We start from the raw sequence: 22,174 nt of genomic DNA on the forward strand, positions 1-22,174 counted from the left end.
CTTTTTTTGTCAGAATAAACTCAGAAGTCAAAAACAAATGCAAGAAACTTTTTATTAAAAAAAAAAAAAAGAGTTTTAAGAAGCCTGACTCCTTTTGGTAGCATTCCAGTTCATTCTGTTTTGGAAAAAAAGAATTTGGTAACTGAATAATTTAAATGTTTTAACTTTACATTTTTTCTTAATTGATTTAAATCAGGCTGAATGAAGCATTTGTTACAAAATTCATTAAATTTTTTTTTAGGATACCAAAACTCCACTCTAGGAGTGCACTTCCTTTCTTCTATCACTCCTTCTGTAGTGGTTATTCCATCTATAGCCTGGTAACTCATACAGTTAGCACTTTGTTGCTGAACTCACAGTAACACCAATGTGCTTCCTTGTTACCCTGCACATCCTGTCAGTTGCCTGCAGGGTTGGATCTTTTTGTGATTTTAAAAGTCATCATGTATTTTAAAGTCCTGTTCATTTTCAGTATCATCACAGACAATGATCCTATCAGTAGATCCTTCTTGTTTCCTCTTTGATTATGATAAAATAGACTTTATTTAAATCAGAATTTTTTCATGTCAAGAAATCAACCATGCAAGTGCCAGAACACATGGTCAATTGTCACAAGGCAAGTGAGCCACAGACATGTTGTGTAACTGCAGGACTAATCTCTCCCACCCCACTTACAAACACAGATGTCCAGGTTTATTTAAAATAGCCCTTAGGGAAACAAAATAATTTGTGGTTGTTGGGGTTTTGGTTTTGTTTGTTTTTCTTGTATTTGTATTTTGCTTTTTTTCTTTTTTCTCTTTTTTTTTTTCTTTTCCTTTTTTCATGCATACTTATAATGGGAAGAACTTGATTACGGAAAGATCTCAAATCTTCTTAGTCTGGTGGTGACAAGGCAGCAACGGTTGGAAGAAATGGTATCAGTTGTATTACATTTTCTCCCTCAATGCACTAAGCACAGCCCTCTTCTGACCATTTCCCAGACTTTCTTCCCCGTAAAGCCCATCACAACTCAGCATCCAAACTGATCAGATAATTCATTTGGAGTAACAAGATATGGCCGAGCAAAATTATGTGTTTTTCCTTAAAAATCCACACTACTCACAGGGAGAGGGCAATAGCATTCAAGTACACATAGGAAGACTCTTGTACCCAGAAGACAAAGAAGTTTAAACTATTAGCAGATATCAGCAAATAAGTGGATGTGATGATTATTAAAAAAATAATTTTCTTGCTGTTGAGTTTTAGTGGAACTTCAATCAGTGAAAGCAAAATTTCACATACAGTACTCAGGCCTTGTACAGTGAGCCTTTGATTTTGCTTAAGCATCTCTGAAGGCCATCCATACTCCTGCCAGGATGTCTGTACAACAACAGAACTATAGTAAACAATGAGAATAATCCCATCTTAAAAAGACCACACGATAATTAGGGGAAAGAGAATGCAACTTTCTTAAATATATGTGGTAAACCACAATGTGATACATATGATCAATAGACTATACTTGAGCAACAACCTAATGTCCCTGTCCTTCAGTTCTCACTCTGTAGGTATAACACCAAGCTTATATAGAAAGCAGATGAAGGCAAAAGTATTATGGTTAATTACAGACCAATGGCTTAAAGTTTCAGGACTGCATAGGGTATCCTTCAGCAACAGGAGCGAGGTGACTGCTGAACATGATAAAGACTACTGTGAGTAAATTTCAATTTATACCATAAAACATGGGGAATTCTATTTCAGTGATAGCAACACTTCTTAATAGTCTGTATTCTCTGAAGAGAATCACTATAAAAATCAGGTTGGAGAGGACCTCCAGAGGATGGCTGGTCCAACTGCCTGCTGAAGACAGGGACAGATTCAAAGCCAGCTCAGGTTGCTCAGATCAGTTGAGTTTTGAAAATCTCCATGGATGGAAATTTTGCAACTTTATACAGAATTTTATTGATTAATCTCCCATTCTGGAAAAACAGAAATGAGCTCTAAGGTAATCTAACATCTTAGATAAATAAATGAAGAATAAATACTATTGCTTATATAATAAATAAACTTAATAAATTATGTGACATTTAGTCTCAGAATTTATCTTGCTAAGCTGCTTACACATGCAGAGGAATACAAATGCATCAAGTTCTGCACAAGGTAACTCTCAGTAAATCCCATTTTTTGCATGAAAGGAAACATTTTTTCTTCACTGAAAGTAATGAAGTTCATACGTACTTTTAGGCAACTACATGTCATAAAAAGATATGAAGAACCTTTTCCTTTCAATATTGAGCAGTTCCTTAAAGGAATAGGCTTGCAATACAATTATTATTATTGTAATATAATACTCTAATAATAGCAATGCATGAACCAGCTTTGCTTCTATGAACTGGCGTACCACTGTTCCCTCTGCATAAAACTTCTGTAATGATCTATCTGCTCTTCAACTGAAGAGTTCTGCTTAGTAGGACACACGCTCTTTTTGGATCTATGCAACAATGCTGCTTTGCTTGCACCTATAAACACTCAGACTTGAAGAATATTTGCCAAGATATTTGGAGAAAAACACTGAAACAGCTTTTAAAAAAAGTCAAAACTGTATTGTTAAGTCCATCTGACCTGTTTGTAACGTTTAACAGAACAGTAAAACTATACTGCGTACCATAAAAGACAGTACATTATTCTAGAATTGAGTATTCATAGATTTTTTGGCATTTGAAATAATGTATTGCTGTATTAAAGTGTGCAGATTCACATTGTATTAGAAACGACAAAGAAACATGCACAGAACTTCTCAGAGCTTCCATTCATTCGCTCCTCAGAGAAAAGCTTTCAAAATTGCTGGTTCCTGTAGTCCTACAATTACAGGAGTCAAAACAACCAAGTTTCACTAAACTGCTTCCCCGTACAAATCCTAGTTAATAGTCTGGTCAGAGATCCACAAAATAATAAACAAGCTTGTCACAGTTAGCATTACCTGTTTCTACATAAAAATAAAAATACATAAAGGAATAGAAAAAGATTTGCTGAAAGGATCGGTGCCTCTTATGGAAGATGCGATAGCTATCCCCAGCTTCTCACAGTTCTTCCCCATCAGCTGAAGCAGCTATCTGGAGAATAACACACAGTCTGAGTAAACAAACAGTGCTTCATTTAGCCAATCAATTGCCCAGAGCTTGTTTAATATTTAGAGAAGACAAATCTTCATGAAGATAGATGCTCGTGGTCTGTTAAAGAGCTGGATGGATTCCTCTGTGATAGACGTCCTCACAGCAGATATTAAATACAAATAAATAATAGGTTTACTCCGAACAGTTGTTTCGGAAGTGGCTCATCACATCTACTTATTATAAATGACTGGAAAACAAAAATCTATTCCCACGCAGAGGTGAACACAATCTCAACTCTAAAAGAAAATAAAGGAATAAATAGAAGGAATTGTGCCTGGAAGAGATGAACAGAATGGTTTCAGATCACATGATCTGAAGCAGGTTGTTCTGGCTTTTGATTCACCTGTGCGGAAGGCTCCTATCAAATGACATTAGACTATATTCAGCCTGCCTGCTAGGAATGCTTAATCTAGCTGTCATAACTACTATGGTGTTGAAAGGTCAAGGGAGCAGTGAGCTATCTAGACTGCCAGACACCACCTCATATACTGTAGATGGGAGAAAAGTAGCTGTGTTACCGAAGATAGAGCATCTAAAACAGGCAGTCTGCCACAGCAGGCACTCAGGCACGTATGGCAGACAGCGTGAACATGCCTCTGTGACTTCAGCTTCCCATATGTGCTGCAGAGGAGTCACGATTCAACGTTTCACATAAAACATCTTCCATGTGTAACCCTGCTAGCTAACTCACATCTATCCACGGACTAAACAACATCATAATCAAAATGCATGTCACAAATATTCAACTGGAGAACAGACTTTAAAATAACTCTATTGTTACAAGGACTGCATTGGGGCCCCTGTAAATTCAGGAAATTTCTTGTGCTGCGTTCATGCACAACACATACAAGGCCCATTTCTTTAACCAAAGACATTCAAGCTGCTTTCTGAATAGCTGTAACTTTTCTGGATAGGGTTCTACCTGAGAGTTACAAATTAATGCCTTAAAACAGGCATGACATCAGTATCTCTTATCCACGAGACATCTCTAGCTAGAGATTTCCCCTGACATCTCATTAAATATAAAATATGAATGCATGTGGTGTAACCAAGTGAGCAAACTGTAAATAATTCCTAAATGCCCAGACACGTATACACATACACGTTCAGATGTGTGTAGAGGAATCCAAGCTAATTCTGTATGTGGCAGCTACAAAAATCAGAGAAGCACAAGGATTTAGCCCATCAGTAGTAGCTCTGTGTTTGTTGCCATAGCCAGACTGGTGTCCCTACAGCTAACACTGCCATGGTTAACAATAAGCTCCATTCCAACTCCTCATTTCCTTGATTTTTTTTTTAATGTATCAAGATCTGTAGAGCAAATGACAATACAGAAAAGGAAGATTATATTAATCTTGATCAGAAAGTTTTGGGGATTTTTTTTTTCAAGTTCATGTTGATTAACTTCCGTGAGGCAAAATTCAGCAAGAGATGCTGAGCAGTACTTTGCCAGACTTAAAGAGAGCAGAGCAACACCTAACAAGTCAGCAAATATTCTCCCTAAAAGGACACAGAACATCAGTGAACTACTCAAGGGTAACACTGCCAACAGTTCCCAGGTCCTGAGCGAGACTTCCTTCCACCCTTCCTGCTGCTGTCTCAGAATGGAGGATGACACAATAGGTACGGGACTACCAGGAGCAGTTTGGTGGAGGGAATGCGGAGATATGGCTCTGCACTCATCTCTGCCCTTGGGTCTTTTTTCCCCACCAGCACTTAACTGCAAGCAGGGAGAGGAAGGTGAGAAGCAGAGGAGGAACCTACAGTAGCAACACAAGGACACTCACCCATGCTACGTGTGTGTGAAATTTGTAAATATCTTGGTTTCTTTTTTTTTCTTCAAATTCATGAGAGAACTGCACCAGTCCTGTCAACCTAGGCCACTTTGCAAGTTCCTCATCTCATCCCCTCTACTCCATAAACAGAACTCAACTTCTCCCTTGGCACTGGATCACCTGGAGCTGGTCAGTGTGGCTGGCTTCTAAATGCCAGAAACCATTTGACCTTTCTTTATTTCACGGGGCTCTTTCTTGTGTGTGCCTCAGTTATGAATCTGCTTCTCAGCCCCAGTGAGATACTCATGTCCCATTTCGACAGCAAGAGGTATACTCACTCCCTACTGCCATAGCCTTCAGGGACCACTCAGCAATTATTTGCTATGGAAGACTCTGGGTTAATTGTAGCTATCAATTTGCCTCACAATTTTCTGTCAGAAACATCTGGTTTTAGAAGATAGTTCCTGAAGTGGGATACTCAGGTTTAGATACTCAGAGTGCACAGCATGCCCAGGGCAGCACACTGTGAAAAGCAAGCAATGCTCTGTGTGGTGTAAGGCTGAGATACAGCTGAGGGGTCTGCATGTAACACCACAACAAGCTCAGTGCCTCAAGGTGGCCTTTACACACCTTCCACACTGCTCCAATACCGGCTTGGAGCCCATGGCTCTTCCCAGCTTCCCTCAAGGCTATCCTGGGGCTCACATGCAAGGTCTCAAGTACAGCTAAGATGTCTCCATGCTAGCCATGGGGAATGATGCCGTACAGAATGACCCTTGCTCTTCCAATATGGGAAACAAAAACTGTACTGTTTCTGCTCTTGGCTGCTGTGGAGAATCCACGGGCAAAGGGCTGATCAGGGTGACTCACAGACCCACATCCAGCTCTGCATGTGAGCACACATGACCTTCACACAGCGCGCTTCTTGCAATACAATCTTTTTTTTACACAACTAACTCCATTCCTAGTACATGTATACAACATCTGCAGTTGAAAATTAATCATATAGTAGGATTTTTAACATGTAAAAACAGTATTTTTAAAGCAACTTTTCACCTTTAACAGGTTAAACCTCTATCATCACCAGGAGATAAACAAATACCATCTGTAGTTTAAATGCAGAGAATCCAAATGTTAAATGATTCATCTGAGGATGGACAAAGCACAGATTTAATTTTCTCACCTTACATTTCTGCACTTCAAGTTACACTCACAATTGCCATAGAAGTTATTCATCTCAACACAGCGTGAGATGCTGCCTTAGACTGAACTAAGATAAACAAATGAAAGTTATTCCAAAATCTTCTGGTTTACTTTTTACAGTGTTCTGCCACAGGTAATTTGCAGAACTGTATTTACAATTCAAGTCACTGGGTTTCCCAAATCAATTAATTCTGACTTACGATTTTTAGACATGGTTCTGCATTAGTCTGCAATATGATTTAAAAAAAAAAAGTGCCATTGCTAAACACTTAAACATGACTCCTTCTAATCTCAACAATACCCTAATTATCTTTTCTCCCTTTGTTCAGTTTATGAAATAAGGTAGGTAGCAATGACTCAGAGTAAGCACTGAAAACACATCAATGTGTTTGCCCTGCTGATTTCTAGGACTTAAATAAGTGTCTAAAATAGATGAGGGCTTTTCTCCTCACAGCCAAATTCGCCCTATAAGCAGCATGCTTACTGCAAACACAATCAAGGTTTGATTCACTAATAGCACTTAAAGAGGAACTCTTCTCAGACTTGAATGTTATTTGAATGCTTCAAGATCTTCCAGTCCTGTAAAAATTTAGCAGACAGATTTTCATACTTCTTATCAGATAAGGCTGCCCTGCAGGAGCCAGAAGTGTAACTGGCATCTGTCAACATCATCTTTAATATTCCATGCAAAGTGCTCCATCCTGCAAAAGGACATAAGCGAACTCCAGGGAACCGAAGATTTAATTCAAATAGACAACTTCAAAACTTTTGCCTGGAGAATACAAGTGACAAATGCTAGATTTACGAGCAACAAAAATATCTGCTCCGGACATCACAACCAATTCATTGAAAATATAAAGAGGTTTCCTATTCCTCCAAAGGGTATTTGTGAAGAGAAAAAGCTATGAAGAGTAAAAGCTTGAGAGCCAAGTTTTGAGTTTCTTCAGATAAAACAGGTGTCACTTCCTTAAAGTATGATCACATGCTTTGTTCCATCATCCTCCCAGACAACTCCTGTTGTAGCAATTGACTATTACTATTCACCCTGTTTCTGAGGATGAAGGTGAAATTTGCATGATATATCATTTCTTAGGGAGAAGTTCAACGCATGCAGTTCAAACCTCTTTGACTAATTTGTGTCCAAGGGGTTAATGCTATTAAGGGGGAAGGAGAAGCGTTTTAAACCATAAATTCAACTATCAGCATTTTATCTCAGCTGTGAGTGCTTTGGTGGATAAAATTAACTGCAGTTTTGAGGAGTTAAACCTTTTCCCAGACCACATGCTTTCTCCTAAACTTGCACATACCCTTACTTTTGTCATTTTACTTTAGATTGGCCATAAATTTAGTGAGGACTTGCACATAAATAAAGCACTGCTACACATATAAGTTCAACAGACAGACCTCAGGAAGGACATTTGAAAGCAAGCATGGAGGAAATCCATTGACTTTCCTTAAGTGAGCACTTGCCAAGAAAACTCGTCCGTACTTCAGAAATACTCTCCTCCAATAAACCTTTCCAACAGTCAGTTTACCCTCAGAAGAAATCCTAATTAATCTTGCACTTATCATAGCACTGCCTGATCATTTTATTGAAAGAGCCAAATAGTTCTCCCCTGGAGGGCTGCCAGGAGGGGTACAGGTGAGACAGCAAGGTCACCCGGCCCCGATAATGACAAGGCACTGTCTGGCTTGCACACCTAAACCCAGGGGCTTTGGAAAGGCAGCAAGGGGGACAGGGCTGCTGTTGATCTGTAGCCCATGCAAAGGTGACACAAAAGAACAGAAGCAGAGCATCTGCAGCTATGGGAAATGTCCTGTTGGGCCAGGGCGCGCAGGAGAACCAAGCAAGCCTCCCAGAAATGCAAGCACAACCCCTCACTTCCCTCACACATTATGCGCTGACTAAGAAGAACACCTGGGGTAAACTTTGGATGCTTTGGAAGTTTAACGCTGAGCAGTTTACCATGAGAGGAGCACCCACTTCTTGTTTTCTATGAAGAACTCCAATTCTGTTCTGTTTCAAGTGGTTTATTTTGCAAACAAACAGAAAAATCCCTACACTAACAAGCTGTAGCCACAAATGAGATGCCTCAGCCTATAGCTTTTTTTGGATTTCTCTGTTTATGAAATAAAGTTGTTTACTAAACTTGAACACGTCAGCATTTCCTGGTATGTGGCACAAAATACGTTGATTCCACTGGTTCTTAGGCGGTTAATAAGCACCTACCTAAAGTGCTAAAATAGTGTCAAACACAATTAATACCCCGAGTCCAAACTTTCATGCAAAATGTCATTCAAACAGGAGAGAACTACAGCTACATGGCTTTATTACAATTTGAAATACGTCATTTCTTACTGTGCTGTGATAAAGAGGAATTCTTCTGTCTATTGAATGGTCCTAAACTATAGTATTGTCTTTTGACAACTGATTCTTAAGGAGCATTGCTTTTTTTGCAATGTTTTGCAGGAAATGACACACAAATTGAGTATCAATGCTGTCAGACTTACTATGCACCCAGAAAAACTAACAGTGAATGCTTGATTAGGCACTGGAATAAAGGAAAACCAAAGAGGACAGTACATGCAAAACTTGGTTGTACCAGGCTATGGAGCATCACTGTTACATTTAATTGAGTTGGAACGTCGTTTCAGATGCTCATGTTTCCGTGTGCACACATAGATGTGCATATGAAATGTATACAGTGATCAAAGAGAGTTTCTCTATTCAAAGATGGGGTTCTTAAGGCAGCTCTACTGAAATTTTTTAAGAGATATTTTAATCATGTTTAATTTTATTAGTGATCACCTTTCTAGGATAAGAATCACAGTTTATATTCATAGCTAGAATGCCTCACACTCATTTGAAACTGGCTGAAATTAATCAAGAACTTCAAATGAAGTCCTGAGAATCTTCATTGTCACTCTTTTCACTGACATTGTCCTGCAGTGACTCATAAGTAATTGTGTGGGAAGATAAAACAAATGCCTTTTCCACAGTACAGAGCATATGGCTTCACGAACTACACATTTGTACAAAGAAGTTTTCCACTGATTCTAGGTTTTATTGAACAATAAAACTGTTCTTCAAGATCTCATAGCCCAACTCTTCTATTTTTGGTGAATTTAAGAATAGCTTAATACATTCTTATCACTGAGTAAAGCGAGCATCTTGGTATGTTTGACTGCCAAAATAACATCAAAAAAAAGCACACCCCTATTTTCCTCTGCATGATTTTGCATAAAAGAAAAAATAAAAGTGATATTTTGGGTTGGACTTAATGAAAAATTTTGTTTGAGAAAAGTGATACACTTTGGGTTCATGGACCAGCAGAGATATTGAAGGAAAAACAAACATATGTGCACCCCCAAGCCCACATAATTCATTCATTTGCCTATTGATGCCACTCCACTTAGCTTAACTATTCAGTAGAGGGACTGGAGTGAGATGTGCCACCTGCCTGAGACAAATGACTTACACATGAAACTATTTTCAATGACAGAATGCCTCAGTGTTTTTTAAAAACATCAAAACAGTGTGTATCAGGAGATGAGACTGAGAGAAGCTCGGGAGTCCAAAACCATGCTGCAGCCATCCAGGTGACTCTCCAGGTACATCAGTATTTCATACTCACAGATTCCTCTCCCTTTACAAAGCAGTAAGTAACCATAAAAGGTGCAGTGGAATGTAAAGACTGTACAAACAAACAAACAAACAAAAAACCAAGAACAACAAGAACAAGAACAACAACAACAAACCCTCAAAAACTATTAATACAGATTGGCAATGCTTTACAATATAGCTCACTGTCAGTTGTCAATTTTTAAAAGCAATTAATTAATTGTTCAAAATCAATTACTGCAACACCATGATGTTTATTGCTTTGGAGAAACTATGTTCTTCTCCGTTTCCCTGCTCAGTTTGTGCAAGTTGATGCAACTCGCACACACAATGAGCTCCATGTGCAGACAGCTGCGTTTAAATTCTTTTCCTCAACAACTTCTTCCATGTTTCCGGCATCCCACAAACATAGCTGTTTGGCATTAAAAAACACGAGGAAAAAAAGCCAGTGTAACTCAATGAATTCCTTGAAATGTGTTGGAGAACCCAGAATGCCAGGAAAAGTACTTTCATATTCAGAGAACCACATGGGTAACCAAACATTCGCAATTGCAAGTTATGTGCAAAGAACACACCACTTTTAACATGCAGAATTTATTCTGATTTCCTATAGAAAAGTTCACGACGTTTCTGTTGCTCCCTTTGCTTCTCCCCAGAGCTCCCCAGGTCTCTGTCACGAGCTGTGTGTGGGTGGAAGGATCCGTCCGTCCACTCACAGCACAGCACTTGAGGCTTGGGCTGTAAACTCTGATGTCGGATACCAATAATGCGCAACAACATGGAGTTATTTGTGGCTTCCTTCTCATCAACAACTTCTTTAGAGTGTCATTTTACGCAAATACTGAAGTAAGCGATGTCAGATTCTAATGGGAGTGTGCTGTGGAGTTTTTAAGCTGGCTCTTGAGATGGACATTACATTACACTGCCGTGACATGTTTGGAACTGGACAAAAGGAACGACTTGGCAGCATCCCCATAATCTACAATTGAGTTCAGTCCTGTAACCTACGTGTAGTCCGTCTACAACACAAAGAATAAGAAGAATTCTGAATTATTCGGAAGCAGGGCTTTGGCTTGCCCAAAGCCTGTGTCACCTCATCACAGCCCATATCTGAATGCTGTCAGTACCACCTCAGTGCCACCAGCGTGACAAGGAGCAGAAATTGAGTCTAACCTAGCAACCGGTGTCCTGCATGGAGAACTCACAGAAAAACCTCACATTTAAAAGCAATCACGTCAGTGAGCACCAAAGTTGGACTACAGGAAGCAGAGCACCGGCTGGCATTCAGAACTGACCACAATGCTGAGAAATTTATAACGTTAAAATAACAATTAAAGATTAAAACCCCACGACCTTCTCGGGGGACGTGTCTTACCGCCTCGTAGTCCTCGCTGCCGAAGAGGTACATCGCTGCACCAGCCCGGAGCGCCCGATCCGCCTAAGGTGCGATTTCCTCCCTCATCTCCAACTTGTCCCCTCAGCCAGGCGCTCTCCGCAACGCCGCGCGGCTCCGCTCCTCGCTTCCCACGCCCCGACTGTTGCTGAAGTACCGCTCCCCTCGCCGAACCAAACCCCGCGGCTGCGAGCGGCGGGGAGGCGGCGGCGAGCGGCGGGGCCGAGCGGGGCCGGGCTGCGCTGCGCTGCCCCCCGCGTGCCGCTGGCGCCTCGCTGATTGGCTGCCGGGAGCCCGCCGAGCCCGCCGCCCGCCGCCGGGACGGGGAGAGCGGGAGGCCGCTGCCGGGCCCCTTCGCGCCGCCTCATCTCCTCACGGCCGAGCAAGGCGCCGCCCGGTGCGGCATCCCGGGCTCCGGGTACCGCCGGCGGGCTCCGAAGCAGGCAGCTGGCAGCCCGGAACAGCCCGGCACACCGGAGCGCATCCCTCACTCCTCCAGTAGCTCAGCAGGATGACATGGACCTATCCCACTACCTCTGTCTCTATGATATAGAATCATTCTGGGATTGTTTTCCTTTGCTATGTTTCACTCACTTCACTGCTGCCTTCTGCTGATTAATTTCAGGCTGCCCCGCCAGTGAAAGGCAGTGCAACTTGATCTGTAATGGCACGATGCGAGTAGGTAACACAACACCTGTGCCCACAAACCTCCCGCTGTGGGAAACAGATCCAGCACAGCGTACCGCATCACGGCAGGACAGCCACGAACAGAGCACAAGCACATATCAGTACTGTGAACGTGTATGAACAAAATGTGCATATCTATCTATAGCCTTGGTAGTAAAACACATAACATAGAATGACATGGACATACAGTGACATGGACATACACAGCACTGAAAAAAAGGTTGTGTTTCTCAACTTCTTGTCTTCCACAAAGGAAAGAGGACAAGAGCTCTTCCCTAAGAAAAGACATCCTCCTTAATCAATAGGGATGCAGTTCAAATACACTGTAAACATCCTCTCTCTGCATCTTCCCCTCACCCAATCCCCCTTATTTCAAATAGATCTCACCTATCTCTGCTCCCTTGGGTGAGTTACAGCACGCTTCTCTCAACCTGCCTCCTCTGCCACAACAGACCTTTGGTTCTCTGCAGACTATTGGTGATGTGATTAATGAATCACAGTTTAAGTTATTGTAGGTATTCTAAAGCAGAGTTAAAACCAAGTTATATACTCTTGGAAAGAGCAAACTAGATATCAGAACAATTTAATTTTACTTCACTATCTTCCAACCATATGTTTACAAAATAGCACTAATTTAATCTGCCAGCCAAAGTGGTCACTTCGTATTACATCAATTGCAAATTATGCTTCAAACAAATAATATCATAATATTGTGTTCTCACCACGTAAACAAAGCATGTGCCATTCCTACAAGACACTGCTAATGGAATGCAAGTCACTCACCCAAGACGGTTGCCACTACTGATGTTGAAAGAGTGCGATTACATACGCTTATTAGTCTGAACATAATGGTCTGAGTTGTACTGCACGGCTCCTCAATGTGAAACCACACCTGTCAATACTAGGAAAACCAGTGTCATCACCCATTACTTTGCTTGTATCTTATGGGCAACTGGGGAGGGAAAAAGAAAAACAAAACAAAACAAAACAAACAAACAAAAACCCAACAAATAAAACCAGCAGGACTGTCACAGCTGCTCCTAATATCATCAGTAAGAGAAGCATATCTTTTTCTCTGTATTAAAAATCGCAACGATCATTTTTGAACAGTTTCATCAGCTTCTGTACTTTGGGCATGCATATGAAATGAGGGTCAGGGGGACTGCAGTTCACATACACTCAGTACAGATGAAGGACTTTATTCAGACTGTCACCATAAGTGACTTACATGTCACAAGCAATTCTCACTACAGACAGCACAAGCAGCCAGAGTCTGGCAGCTTGGACGGTAAATAAGCTGAATTGCTCATTGCTCTCTTGAATTGAAACATCATGACAGGTACCCAAGTCTATCTTAGGGCTTCAGAAAGCAAATCTGTGCATAGCTTTTATGGTTCAAGAATTAAAGTCTGCAAAAGTGTCATTCCCTTTTAAGACAATTTAAACTTATAACAACTTCTGAATGACCTGTGCTCCATTCTTGGCTAAGCAGCAGTGGTGGACTTTCTTTGTTTATCCTTTCCACAGTGTTTCAGGGTGGCATGGGGCTGGCCTGCACTTGGAGGACAGCATCTCTGGTGATGATCCTTGCAGTAAGGAAGTACAGATAAAAAATCTCAGGATTCATGAGGAAAGAGTAAGGACAATGATGGAAATGAGGAAGAGGAGTCAGGCAGCAATCGGACTGCAGAAGTGGTGGGAATGGGAAGGCCAAGAAACCAGAGCAGGACTAGGAAGGAAGCAGTGTGACCTAACTGAACAAGACACTAATAGCCAGGCTGTTACACAGATGAAACACAAATTAAGATTGGGCTATAAAGCAGTTCAAGGTAGAACATAGAATGCAGTAGGATTTGGAAAGGTCTGCACAGGAACAACTAGGCTACCTGACTAGGCTAAAGCTAGGTGGTAAGTAAGGAGCAGGGCAGAAAGATGCTGACCCAGGACTGGGATGCCCAGGCAGAACTGTCTGACCAAGAAATTAGAGACTACCAAAAACACTCTAGGATGTAGACTTCAGCAGGAAAGCAACTTCAGGATAGCAATAGAGCTGGGATTAATGCAGAAAGCACTAAAAACACAATAGGTCTGGAAAAAAAAAGAAAGAAAAAGAAAAAGAGAGAGAGAGAGAGAGAGAGAAAGAAAGAGAAAGAAAGAAAGAAAGAAAGAAAGAAAGAAAGAAAGAAAGAAAGAAAGAAAGAAAGAAAGAAAGCAAGCAAGCAAGCAAGCAAGCAAGCAAGCTAAGGACTCTGCTGCAAGGTAGAATTGATCGTCTCCTCCACTGATACTTTTCAGCAGGACTCATAATTGAAGAGCTACACAAACTCAACTTGATACAGTCTTCATCTTAAGAACCAGACTTCACACTAATGGAAAATGAACTGCCTAGAGGTTTGATCATGAGAGTCAAGACTTCAGTTTGAAATGAGGAGTAAATCACAAGAATGAAATGAGTCATGTCTTCTTAAGTTTTCTAATATGCACAATCGCTTGTAGTCTTTACTTATCCACAGAATCCAGGACAGGAAAAGCAATATAAAACATCTGTTACCCAGAGCAAGCAAGCACAGGTGTAGGTGTGTCAATGGGTGTGAACTGTTTGCTCTGATTGTTTCTGCGAGTTTTTCCTTACATACAAATCTATTCATGTGTAATAATACCTGATGGGAGTGAGTAAAGAAGACAGAACTGAACTCTTCTCAGTGATTCTCAGTGAAAGGGCAAGAAGCAATAGCCATAGATTGAAGTGTAAGAATTTGCATTTAAACACCAGGAAAATTCCTTTTACTGTGCAGGTGTCTGAGCACGAGAACAGGTTTCCCAGGGAGATTGTGGAGTCTCCATCTTTGGAAACATTCAATGGCCACCTGGACAAGGCCCTGAGAAGGCAGCCCTAACTGATCCTGCTCCCAGCAGGTGATTGGGCTAGACTGTTTCCAGAGGTGCCCTCTTACCTCAGGAAGTCTGTGAAGCCATAACAAACTCATGTAAAAAATATCTAGTTCATGTTGGTATTTTAGTGATTCCACCCCTCAATTTTAATTTTTCAAAGATTAAACGTATTGACTTTTCAAATTGTCTAGGACAGCTTTTACCTCTAGTATTTAAACTCTGACCTATGTCTTTTAAGCATAACTATGAACTGTCTACACTAAAAATAACTCTGTATATCATACTACTTCAACATAGTGCCTTTGGGAAAACAAACAGAAAAAAACTGCTGACACGGTTGTCAAGGTTAATAGACTAAACAGACGCTCCTTGATAAACAAGAATCTTTCAATTTGCATCCAAGAGTAACAACTATTTTTTCCTTCAAGAACTCTAATGGTAAGCAAATGACTCTCTTAATTAAGATTCACATTCAGGCCCCCACTGAAGAACGTCAACAGCTTATAAGTTTCTTTTGCACAGCTAGCAACAAGAATTTGCTTGTAAATATAAGGAGTGATTTATTCTTAAAGGAATTTTGGCAGTACTCCTATTTATGCTTTTCATATACCTGTGGCAGAAAACTCCAGTAAACTTTCGTATGAGACCAAAGAGCCAGAGCTCTTTCTCTTCAGCTACCCAACTTCCAAACTAACCTCTCCCACATCAACACTGAACAGCTGCTTAACAACGCTACTTAAATTGGAAAATTAGCAAGTAACTTTTTCAGGGTTTTGTTTTTGGTTTTTTGCTTGTTTGTTTGTTTGTTGTTTTTTTCTATGAAACTTTGCTCTTCTACTTTACATCCCAGTTCTGGATGAAGTGCTCCAGATGGGACCCCCTGAGAGTGGAGCAGAGGGTTTCCTCCCTCTCTCTCCTGGCCACCACTCTGCTGATGTACTCCTGGATACAGTTGGCCTTCCAGGCTGCAAGGACTACCAAAAGAATCTGAAGCCTGGGCTTTCTTAGGCATATTTTTGAAGAATGGGTCTTCTTCAGTTCTTATAGCTACTCTTTGAACGAACTACACAAGTAATCACAGAGTCCCTGTAATTAGAGGAGATAAGACTGTGTTCTAAGAAGTATCCAAGTACTTTATGAAAATGGCAGAACAGTTTCAGCAAGGGAGACTGGAAACAAACTGGCCCAGAAGAGCTATGATTGTGCATAGCACCACACTGCTGCAGTGAAGGCTCAGAGCCTGTTGCAATCGGTAAGGAATTCAGACTGAGTTCCTCAGGCTCCTGCTGGCTGTTCCTATCTGTAAGTAAAGTTATGTGGAGGAATGATGTGACACAGACCTTCCTTTCTTTTTAAAGCATCTCCCCGAAAACATATGGTTTAGAACTACTAAAAGGTTTACTCAATATTGTTTTTCCTAGATTTTCATTTCAGAAGCACTGGGCAGCATCCTAGAACATGGTGCAAACTCCAAATTACAGATATGCTCCGCATTTAACTCCAACAGACTCTGAATTTCTTTTCTGAATGTATTGTTTGTATATCTAGCTATGAATTTAAAATTCATCTCCTTACATAAAAGTCCATACATTACGTAGGATGTTTGTAATCTGTCTCTACATATGGCGTGCATCTGAGAAAGGGTTGGTAAGTAACATTTCATCTGATGAAATCCAATTTCACATAGGTATATAACAAAACAATGTCAACTAATTGAAGATCTCCTTAATATAAATGTCAAATCTTTGATCCCTAAAACAACCTTAAATTTAAGGAGCCTTAAAATCTTAAAGTATGCCCATGGAACTATTAGAAAGCTATTCATATTTTATTTTTAAACCCTGAAGCTGCTTATCATTTGCAGATTGTTGTTGGTTATTATGGTTACCATTCTCTAACACAATCCAATCTGCCTGCAGTTTTCTATTTCAGGATACAGCAGTGATAACATTAACAACAGACTAGACTTCTCATCTTGCAGATATACATACGTTAGGAGCACATGCTATCTTCCCCTGCATTGAAAGATAACAGGAGCATGTTCTCACAGAAATAACAGGCTGCAAGTGGCTGCCATTCTTGCAGTTAAAACACTTAAGCCAAGCCACAAGGAGTGTCAGACAAAGGTTTGATACCATTCTGCCTGCTTTTTTATGGATCCTTCATATCACTCTGATAGTGGAGAGGTGCCATCAAGTTGGGAGATCTATCCACAGGCGATTGTTCCCATTTGTGAGCAAGATTTTTTTGTATGGGTTTGGTTTTGTGTTCATTTTTAAATATAATGCAGTCATAGGAATCACCTTGAAGTCTTGCAGCAGTGAAGCACAGAGAAAGGGGACAGACTGAAGAAGCAAGTAAACGGTCAATGAGCCCTTGCTAGTGTAAGTCCTTCACACATATTGCCTGCAACTGAGAGTAGCCAAATATTTCTGAAAAGCTGAAAGTTTTTTCAGAGGTTTAAGTGGCTGGGAAAAAAAATCATCAACACTTACTTTTAAAAGAAATAATACCTTAAGATTAAAACAATGATAATGTTCATTTTATCATAGTTATTGATTCCAAGAAGAAAATTGCGTATACTTTTAAGCACAAGAACAGCAACAATAGAATTGATCTTTGAACTAAAATATATAAAATCTTGGAAAAACTTGGAAAAAATAGCCTTGATGGCAAACATTCCCTAGAAAATACAGATTTCCATTGAACATTTAGTAATTCAAAACTTTAATGTCACCACTACATGCTGCTGACCTGTTACACTGAATAATACTTCAAATTAACACTAGGATTTAATCTCAGTGAGATGCTTTCAACTCTCACATACAGAACGTGCCTGCTTCTGGGCATGCTGCAATATCCAAGTGCCACCAGCAGCGTGATGACTGCCAGCCACTGATGTCCCAGAGCTGGTGATGGAAGAACAACTTGGGGAATCCTTTTGGCTTGTAACTGTACAGAAGCCACCATGAACTGCCACAGACATTGACTATCTCTGTCTACATCTCCACATCCTGAAAATTAGGCTCAAGCCACAGATTGTCCTCTGGGCACTCATGGTATTGATCTATCAACTGATACTTCCCAGTGGAAAGGTTTAACGCGTGGTCTTCTAAAACCATTCTGATTTTTAGAATGAAGTACTAATTCACGTATGAAGTCCAATCATATCTCAAAGCTGTATTTTAAAAGTCTTTGTAAAATCTGAGCTATTGATAGTTCTGCATTATGTTATTATTTCAGAAGTGAAAGCATATCTTATCAGCAGAGCTATAACAGCAGGTTGCAGGAGGCACTGTGGCATACTATTTTTGTTTATGCACAAGCCATCATTCCATGTTTCCATCAATTGAAGTTCTTGATTCTCACCAAATGTTGTGGTTTCTTTGGCCTCATCATTTGTTCAAATCTCAGTTCCCATTCCTCATGTTTGAAACATGCGATTTTTCTGATGTTTGCATTTTTGGCAACCCTAGAAGCTTTATTAATTATGCTATTTTTTGGAACAAGCTGGTCTTCACAATTTAAAGAGCTCCAGTAAAATGAGTTTTGATGCAATGCAAAAGCTGGAACAACTCCTCCCAGCAGATAGGACTGGCTATCACTTGAGACCCACTTCAGAGCTCGAACTAGGAATTAAGGAGCATTGAGACAGCTGGTGCTCTAATGACCTCCTGCACCTCTGGGTATGGGTATCACCTGGAACTGCAGGAACATACTTGAATTTAATGAGCAGGGAGCCAGAAGCACGGCCCTGGCTAACAGGAGCCATAACTATAACCGTAGTGTGTTGTAGTAGAAGCACTCTCAGAAGTAGTCTGTTTGCTACATGGAGCCAGGATTAAGTAGAGCAATGGAGATGATAAGAACAGTTAAGTTATTCCTTGCTCAGAACTAATGCAACACATGACAAAGGCATTTTCAGCACTCCCCTGATGAAACGCAGCAGGTAGTAAACTCATAGTCTCACTACCCTGCCCACTTTAAACAACAGAAATCTTGCCAGCAGTGCTGGAGCCTGAATATCATTTTTCTGCTTGGCACTTTTTTCTAGTTCTCTGTTGCTACAACTCACAATCAGTTCATTACAGAAACTAACACATGCTCCGAACAGCTTGGTTCCTCAGCACTGACAGTGCTGAGATCTCCTGCATCAGGACCAGGATATGCAGCTCAGACTCTGTCAGGCTTGCCTTCTCAGCTCCAGGGCCCGGATCCTTCAGCACTTTCTGCTGGGTGTTTTCAAGGTGATCCCATTGGTGATTCAGCAAACAACCCTACACTGTTTCCAGTTTCAGACACGACTCTTCTGTGAGTTGGGCGTGGACTTCTTAAGTCATTGAGAAGCTCCTCTTGAGTACAAAATATTTAGGGGACCATTGATTTACAGCCACAAGTAAGAACTCTGATAAAATCCATAACTATTCATCTCAGTGTGGTCATGACCTACTAAAAGACAGTATTTTAATTCCAAGCTACAATAACTTCTCCTCTCTTGTAATCAGAAAACTGAATCTAAGTCATTTATTGTGCTGCGCATGACGTGATCTGAATAGGAGATTTACACTAAGCCAGCCTCAATGCAGAAATTTACTTTTAAAACTTAAGCAAATGATGATCTCAAGCACTTCTGTTCAGAAACTTTAGGATTCTCCTTCTGAAATGAAAGATTTCTGCTATTACAGTGCCAGTTTTTAAGTCTATAGAAATTGCGTACAATAAAGTTCAGAGATTCATTTGAAAGCACAATAGAAGCTGTTCACATTTTCTTAACAGAAAATATCCAGCCAGAAAATACAGAGGCCAGAAATATCACAGTGTTCTGGGAACTCACCAATTTTCTTGAAAACCAGCAGAGATTTCTTAAAATCTTTGGTTTGAAATTGACTTTTAGAGCACTCCAGTGTAGCATGAGCTCCTGAAACTGTTACCTAATGAAGCACTTAGGTAAGTGCTTTCCCCACATACCCCAGTAACACTGCTTCCAAATGAACTGGGAATATTGCTGAAAAGTAACACTTAGATTTCAAGTAATACTTCTTCTAAAATGCAATTCCTTACCTATGCAGTCCATTAGTTTATAGAAAGCAAATAGTGAAGAGATTACTCTTTCCAATAATAAAATGACATGATTTTTTTCACTTGTTACATTATTAGAAATCAGAAAAGATACACGTATTTTACTATCATATAATGATAAAGTATATAAGGATATGACCAAGAAAGAAAAGGAACCTCTGGAACCTTTCAAATTAAAATCAGTCAGCATAGCACTCAAATAAATAAGCACAATCACAGGCTCATCATCAGGTGGAAAACAAAGCCCATGTATGGCTGAATCACACAAATTTGTGAAGAAAGGCTTTGGCCAAATGCAAAGCAAATTGCACGGCAGCAATGCCACGTGCCTCAGTGGGGACTCTGCCAGACTGCGTAGATACCAAGTTATGACTACTGCAATGCAAGTGATCCCCTGGATCAGCAGGAGCCCATTCAAAATGAAATCCAGCCTTTACCCTGAATTGCCAGCAGACTTTAAAATGATATGTTTTCTGATATTAATAGTCTAAAAATACTTTATACTAACAAGTTAATAATTTTTAAATGATGAATCTCCTAACTCGTCAATCTGTCAGCATCCTTTCAACAGCCTCAAAATATTCAAGAAAAAAAAATAGAAATTTATATCCACCAAACGACTGCAAAACACACTGTATCATTAATGACGAGCTGCAGAAAAACAAGTTGTTTTGTGAACAGCAGAAGCAACAAAGCCTGGTTTCCCACACACACCTCCACAATACCTTCAGCTCATTCCCTTTTTCCCTACACACCACATGCTCTGCACACGTGGCTCCCCTCCCCTCACCAAACTTCCCACCAGTTGCTGGTTGAACAAGAGGCACAGGTTCAGTTACTCTGGAGTTAAATCCACGCTAATCAGCTGGCTGGGTGCTACCTCCTGGATGCCAGGAGAGCCCAGAGAGTGCCTCAACTCAAACACTGGCATGCAGACCAAGCGGCCTTAGCAAGTCCGGACAGCCCCTAACGACTCTTTAGCTCCGAGACCTCCGCAAGGCTGATGTAAATCGGACATTGGACTGAAGTTACTGAGAAGCACAGCTAACAGATGGAAAGTGGGATTGCATAAAGCTTGTCTAGGAAACCAACCTAAACATCAGAGCTGTTATACAAAGACTGTCCGTGCGCTTTAATACTCAGCAGCTTGTTTAAATATAAGATACTTCATGACCAGCAAGGTAAAAATGTACATTTTCAAACCATCTCTTTCATAGAACATTGGTTGCTGTTATTAAGCAGTTGTAAGCATTACATAAACCCCAGATTTTGATGCAGCATATGTGTGGCACCAGTGGAGCACGAAGATTTCTACTTATAGAAATGGGCTGTAAGGATCAGTAATAAAACACGGCAAAAAAAAAAAATCTAATATGCATATATGATTAGGAAAACGACTTTCACAAATACAACATCTGCATTTCGGCACTTACCAAAAAGTCACTGTAAAACAGAGCAGCCCAGTGATTTAAAAGCCTACAAAAAGTACACCTCAATGCAAGAGAATTTCAAGGGTCCTTTACCTCCCCTTCTTTCACACCCTTTTTATGTTGCATTTCTACATTGTTCATCCTGGTAAGAGAATAACAAAACTAACCACTTTCATTTTAGGAAATTCCAGACTTGTTCATTGCAATTTGAAATTAAAAAATAAAAATTAAAATAAATATATATATATATATTCCACCAATGATGAAAACCGTAATTAATGGATATCAGGGTAAATTGGCAAGAAGACAGGTGTCACTTTTGGTGTCCTCACCTCACCTGCAGTGCACTAAGAGCTTCAGGAGACCGTAAGGGATTCATGCACCTGATGTGCTCACAGTTTTCTGGCAGAAGGTTCCATATATTGTAGAGGTTTTTTGTCATAAGTCTGTGGTGTTGGTGAAAATATGTCAATGTTTAAACAGGAAGTAATATTTTATTTCTTTTTACTGTAACATTTTAATTGACTGGAACATTTTATAGGTCTACTTATTAGAAGGGGTATCTGTCATTAAGAGGTTATCACCAGTAAGCACTTTACTTAATTATACATGTCAAAAAATATGAAAGAGAAAGCTCTCAGGCTGTATCTCTCTTTCAATCTTCCCAATCTTCCTATTACTCTCCACTCAGCCATCTAAACTACTCTTTTTTTTTTTCAGTGACATAATGTTTGAGAACTGTTACTGCTAACAACTAATTTTCAAACACAGCTTCCTATAAAATCCTTCTGAACAGTGAGCGACTACAGCCAAAATTCACATCAGCCATGTTTTCTTCCCCTCACAGCATGTCTAGAAATGAGAGAAACTGAGAGAACATAGAATCATAGAATCACAAGGTTGGAAACAACCTACAATATCATCTAGTCCAACCATTCTCC

The 22,174-nt window shown here is 40.2% G+C and overlaps 1 protein-coding gene across 7 annotated transcripts in view; it reads right to left on the bottom strand.

The window, feature by feature from the left end:
- CACNB2 (calcium voltage-gated channel auxiliary subunit beta 2) overlaps positions 1 to 22,174 on the bottom strand; it is a 229,796-nt gene that overhangs the window by 86,480 nt on the left and 121,142 nt on the right. For 2 of the 7 annotated variants that reach the window (XM_040691860.2, XM_015282016.4), the window contains exon 1: positions 11,128 to 11,363. The exons of the other annotated variants lie outside the window; for them this stretch is intronic. In XM_040691860.2, coding sequence (XP_040547794.1) covers positions 11,128 to 11,160 — 33 coding nt within the window. In that variant the 5' untranslated portion in view covers positions 11,161 to 11,363. Of the gene's footprint in view, positions 1 to 11,127; positions 11,364 to 22,174 lie in introns of those variants that run through there. 7 annotated transcript variants of the gene reach the window in all.

The sequence above is a fragment of the Gallus gallus genome, chromosome 2, assembly GCF_016699485.2.
Source record: "Gallus gallus isolate bGalGal1 chromosome 2, bGalGal1.mat.broiler.GRCg7b, whole genome shotgun sequence".
NCBI lineage: Eukaryota > Metazoa > Chordata > Aves > Galliformes > Phasianidae > Gallus > Gallus gallus.